The sequence below is a fragment of the Triturus cristatus genome, chromosome 11 (genome assembly GCF_964204655.1).
Source record: "Triturus cristatus chromosome 11, aTriCri1.1, whole genome shotgun sequence".
NCBI classification, from domain to species: Eukaryota; Metazoa; Chordata; class Amphibia; order Caudata; family Salamandridae; genus Triturus; species Triturus cristatus.
The window spans coordinates 103022110-103028109 of NC_140594.1; the positions used below are offsets into that span (position 1 = coordinate 103022110).

Sequence of the window (6000 nt, forward strand, 5' to 3'; positions counted from 1 at the left end):
ATAAGGACCTTAGTGGAGTCCATGTTTCAGGATAAAGAAGACGTGAAATGTTTGTGAACTTGCATTTTGGTAGAGAAGGGATTCTCCTTGAACTTTTGACTTCTCTTTCAGGAGTGGCTGGGGACATACTGTTTCCTAATTTTCCTGATGTACTCCCTGTTGATGACAGTCTTTGTCTGGCGGTTTTTGCCAGAAACCAAGGGAAAGACCATGCTGGAGATTATGGAAGCGTTCAACCATCTGAACTTCCAGAGATCAAAAAAGAAAGATGACCTGGAGAACAATGACTTTCCTATCCTTGCCACTAAACTCTGATCAGGAGAATTATCACTGGATTATGGGATACCAGCTCCGTCTCTTATAGGATACACAAGGTTCACCTGAGGTCCACTCCAGCTGAAACTGAGGCATCCACATGTCATTCAAAGTGAGCCAATGAAGAAGAAGCACGAAGCACAGGAGTCGAGCTGCTTTCATTGAAAGGCACTGCTGTGTATTTCTATATATCTGCCACACAACGTACAAGTTGAAGAAGATGCTATTTTTAATTCAACGCCACAACCTGTGCAGTAACTGACAAGAGCCCTGCTTGTCTTTCAAAGCATAATCGAATATTCACCCGTCTAGGGCTTCAAGCATGTTCTATACATACACTACATAATGCTGGAATATACTAGTACATCTAATAAACACCCTACTTCTCCTTTACCAACTACAATCACACAATTGTATACATAAATAGTAGTAGTCGTGAAGCATGAAGGCTTTGTCAGTGTTTCTGGTGGCCATGCACACAGAAGAACCTTTTATATTGCCACCACCCCTTTCGCCACTCAAACTAGAATCCAGCCTGTCCCCACACTTCTCCCCGCCTACAATTCCAAATCCTTCCTTTTTCCCTCTCCACAGCATTCATAAATAATTGCACAACTCTTATTGGCTTAGGGTACATTGACCACTCGAACAACCAACAGGAGCTCTCAACTTGACACAGCCTCCAACATTTACTTCCCCTACTGTTCACTTAAAGATCCATTACGAGCTCATTTGAATCTATGGCAGATCTTCAAGTAAGCCCCATGTCTTGAAAACACTTGTTTTGGAATTTGGTGTAAGTGTGCACGTGATACGTATTTTGGGAGGGAAATACAAAATCTATAAGTTCTTAGAATGGCTCGTTCAATGGCCATTGAGTTGCTGCCAAGGAATGCTTCTGAGCCGTATGCCAGGGTTGGTAGAAGCTTTGCAGATATCACCATCAAAATCGGTAATGTACTATGGTCTCTCAGGACACTAAAGAGAGCTCTAAGGGCCGATTAGTGTCAATCCTTTCCTCGTGATTAGTGATTTTAGTTCTCCAATTGTTTCTTTATCATCCATTATGACTCCAAGGGCACTTATATTTTGTCATGTTCTCTAAGGGCTGATCCTTTCAGTGGCATTTGTATAGTTGTAATTTCTTTCCTTATTATCAACAGGGCTTCTATCTTTGTGAAATGTAACCCCATCATGTGTGTTTCAGCATGCTGTTTTAGTGCATTTAAGAGCCTCTGTAAGCCAATCTTGATTTGGCTGACTAAAGCTATGACATCTGCGTAGAGTAGATTGGAGATACCCAATTTATTGACTCTAGGTGAGTGTGATATGACCTTGTCCAGAGCTTGTGAGAGGCCGGCCATAAACAGAATAAACAACTAGGGTACCAAAACAGAGCCTTGTTTGAAGCCCTGCGTTGTTGGGATTTTTCTTGATAATCTGTCGCCAGCTCACAGTTTTATTCTGATCCATGTCTTTGAATAGAGAAGCTCAGCTTCTCGTAGCGTATCCCGTATGCCGAACTTGTGTAGTTTGGCCCATAGCATGCCTGTCTACTGCATCGAAGGCTGCCTTATAATCCATGAAACAGACATGCAAGTTCTGCATTTAATCCTTCATTTGGTCAATTAAAAAGGAGAGCAGAATAATGTTTACTGCAATTCCACTATCCTTTACAAGGCCTGACTGATTTATTGGAATTGGCTTCTTCTCCTCAGCCCATCTGGTATGATCTCTCTAAAGGACTGTAGCAAAGTCTTTGGCTTCGACGTCTATGCGCGCTATCAGACAATAATTTGCCTGGCCTGTTCTGTCTTCACCCTTGAATTGTGGGCAAATTATCGAACCTCGTCAGGTTTCCAGAATTATTTTGGTTTGCAAACTGTAGTTAAACCATATTCTCAGTTTCTCTGTCCAAAATTCAAGGTCCTTTTTATATAGGGCTTGGGGAATTAACCATTAGGGCTGGGTACCCCATCTTGTCAGTCTTGTCGTATGACAGTACAAATCTGTTTGGCAATACTGAGGGCTAACGTGCTTCCAGAAATATCCCCAGATGACTGATTGTACCCATTGCATCTCTATCTTCAGATACCTGCCTCCGAATTGTAGTGTTAGATGTTTGAACCAGTCCGCTTCCGTTACATAGGCTATGCGAAGCGGCTTCATAGCTCTGTTAACACTATTGACCATATGCCAGAAAGTCTTTGAGTTGCCTTTCTTGCAGGCCTCAATGCTTTTCTGCCAATACAGATCCTGTGGTAATCTGGAATCTTCCCACAAGATTTTTTATAGAATTTCCTCAGATTGCATAACTCGGTGATCTGATGAGGATTGGCCTCTTTGATTCTGATGATTCTTAATGCGTTATTAAACTTCTTTTTGCCATCAGCTGCATCCAGCGTGGCAGAGTGAAATTGTCTTGGATCAGACTTTGGCATGGGTGCTTATTAGGTCTTGCCTAGGCAGTGCTTGCTGAGACATTGTGTATCTGGAATAAGGGCATTAAGAACCGCCAATCTTTCTAATTGGTTCCTTTTACAATCCTTCATAAATGGCTGCTTTCCTTTGGGTAATATGCTCAGTAGTCCCTCCTTTTCTACTTTTGTAACCTCCAATGGGGACTGGGCCTCTTACATGTGCTTTTACTTGTCATTATATTTATTACTTTACAAGCACTATTTCTTTATTGGTGTTTGTTCAGGCTCAGGAACTCGCTCACGCCCACACTGGTTCCCTCTCTTCGGGCTGCAGCTGCCTTCTCCTCCTCCCTCCTGCTTGGTATTTATTTCCTGCTCGCTCTTTTGTGTGGTTTATTTCCAGCTCCCATCCATCCCCCCACCACCTCCAACCCATTGAGTATTTCGGGCGTTTAAAAAAATATATATTATGTGCGAGGGCTGCTTTTATAAGGTTTGTTCATTTAAATTCTGTTCTGCCGTCATGCATAATATAAAACAAAATTTCCTCAAACATACATTCTAGCTCCTCCACTCGCCCTGTGCTGCATTACTCTACAGCAGCTTCAGGAGGCTGGCGTTTTTAGTGCATGCCACAAAACTTACAAGAGTGGCGCACTTCAGTTTTCAGCAAATGTGGCGGCCCCCACTTGCCCTCCCTTTCTCCCTGTGACTTGCCCTCTCCTTCATTTCGGATCGCCGCGGTGAAGAAACACGTCAGACACCTGCTGCCTTGTATCCCGTCTTTATTCTTGCGTGTACAGTCGCGAACTGCCGCAGCTGCCCCCAAGGTCCTCCCCTTCCTTTTCCTGCCATGCCTGACCCTGGGTTACAGACAGGGCAGGCATGGCGATACAACATCTCCCCCTTTTGTATTTTGAATGTTCAAAGGTCTCTTTTTCAGAGTTCTTCGATAAGTCAAATGGGTTTTTGAACATTTCTCTGTGGTCAGCTAATTCGTGCTCGGCTGGAGAGGTGCCCCTCCTACTGTCACTTGCTTCCGACACTTGTCGGAGTTCTTCATAATCGTTCTCCTCTTGACTTGACACGTCGGTGTCCCAGTCAGATTCTCGAGCCCGAGTGTATGCTGCCGGGTCACACTTCTTGAAGTGTGACACATTTCTTGTTGCTCTCTTGGTTCGGGACTCAGCTTTAATCATGGTTCCTTAGCTTCTGGTTACCTGTAACGGCTGGGCGCAATAGCGACTGTCTGCTTTGGTTTTCCTTTCCTGCCTCACCAGCACCCAGTCTCCTTCTTTGATGTCGGACGTTCTGGCACGTCTACAGTGGTCAGCATATTCTTTCATCTTTGCTTTCTCAGTCCAATCAAGCTCTACCAGGGTCTCATGGTCCGAAGTCGTGATCCTAGACTGTGTGACAGCGTCAGGTATCCGGGTGCATGGAATTCTCCCAAGCATCAGAGTGGCAGGGCATTGGTTGGTAGTGCTGTGCGGCGTGGTCCTGTACACCCTTAACACTTCATTCAATGCTGGCTGAATGTCACAATGAGCTAGTTTGGCTTGTTGCATTGTCTTTTTTATGGTGGCCATAAATCGTTTGACCATCCCGTTGGCCTGAGGCCACATGGGAGAGATCTTTCGGTGCTTCAAATTCAGGTGTCTCGCAATTTCTGCAAAGTCCTGTCCGTTAAAAGATGGTTCATAATCTGTCTTTACCGCCGTAGGAATTCCCTACGTAGCAAATGCTTCGTTAATGACTGGTATGACAATTGCCGCTTTGGTGGAGGAGATTTGGTGAGCAAGGGGGAATCGGGAGTTCTCGTCCATGATAACAATGTTGTACTTCCCTGACTTCAGCGGGCCGAAGAAGTTCACAGCCACTTGTTGCCATATGCTGTCTGGGAGGTCCGAAAACTGTAGGGGGGTGTGTGGTTCTTCTCGCCCTACCAATGGACAGTTTGGGCAGTCTTGTAGTGTGGTCTCTACCATCTTGTCGAGGGAAGGGAACCAGATGCGTTCTCGCAGCGCTTTCTTTGTGGCAACTACTCCTCTATGTCCTTCATGTGCCAGGTTGACGGTGCCTTGTCTTAACTGGTGGAGGATTACGATCCTCCTGTCTTTTAGTAGCAGGCCATTGGCGCTGATGCAGAGGTCGTCCTTGACGTGTTTGAATGCCATGAGTTCTTGTGTGTTGATGGCGTCATTTGTCTTTGGCTCTTCCAGGTGTCTCCATGAATTAGTGCAGACACGGTGCATGATGTTTAGTAACGTGGCATCTTTTGCAGAAGCTTCTATAATGGCCTCTAGCGGAACGGCAGGTGGGCATGCCTGGTCAATGACGAAATGAAGATATTCTTCTGCTACAGAGGGTCGCGCAAGCGTCAACGCTTGCGGATGCTGTGATATGTATTCTGCCGGGTTCTCCGTCTTCCCGGGTTTCTGGATGATGGTATATTTGTAGTCTTGCTGACGTATTCCCCACCATTCGATCCGCGGAGGCATCTTTGCCTGGGGGTTTCCAAAGATGGTTGTCAGAGTCTGGAGATCGGTGATGAGTGTGAAGACTTGCCATAGACGAAGAGGTACAAATGCTCACATGCCCACACGACCACCAGGCTTTCTTTTTCCGGTTGAGAATATGCTTTTTCCGTGTCGGTGAGGCTGCGACTGGTGTATGCAACGATGTGGCGTTGGTCTTCTTCATCATCGTATTGTGCCAGAATCGCACCTAGCCCAACGGGGCTAGCATCTACCGTGATTCATGTCTTCTGTTTGGGATTGAAATATGCCGAGTTGATGGCTGAGCTTACAGCAGTATTGATTTTGTTGAACGCTTGTTCACATTTAGCTGACCAGTGGAAACTCTGCTCTTGTTGTGTCAGTTCTTGTAGCGGGTAGCTGATGGTTGCATAGTCCTTGATGTAACGGGTGCAGTAGCTGGCCATGCCCAGGAAAGAAACGGGTGTCACTGACTTCTTTCAGTTGTGGGGTGTCAGATAGTGCTGATACGTTCTCAGGGTCCGGTCTCATGCCCTCTTTTGGCCATAGAATTTGAGAGTTGACTTATGAAACTCACACTTGTCTTGGTTGAGTGTGATATTGGCGTTAAGGAGGGCGTGGCACACCCGGTCCAGCACATTGTCATGATCTTTCTAAGTCTCACCGAACATCAAGATATCGTCACTGTAGTTGAATGCGCTTGGGATGTGTTGAATTACTCGCCGGACGGCCACCTGAAAGATCTCGGCAACTGACGAGATCCTAAA

The 6000-nt window shown here is 45.6% G+C and overlaps 1 protein-coding gene across 1 annotated transcript in view; it reads left to right on the forward strand.

Moving 5' to 3' along the window:
* LOC146783419 (solute carrier family 2, facilitated glucose transporter member 11-like) overlaps positions 1 to 315 on the forward strand; it is an 890872-nt gene extending 890557 nt beyond the window's left edge. Inside the window, exon 12 of the mRNA XM_085636334.1 lies at positions 112 to 315. Within this exon, the coding sequence (XP_085492460.1) occupies positions 112 to 315 (204 nt within the window). The remainder of the gene's footprint in view (positions 1 to 111) is intronic.
* The last annotated feature ends 5685 nt before the right edge of the window (positions 316 to 6000 follow it).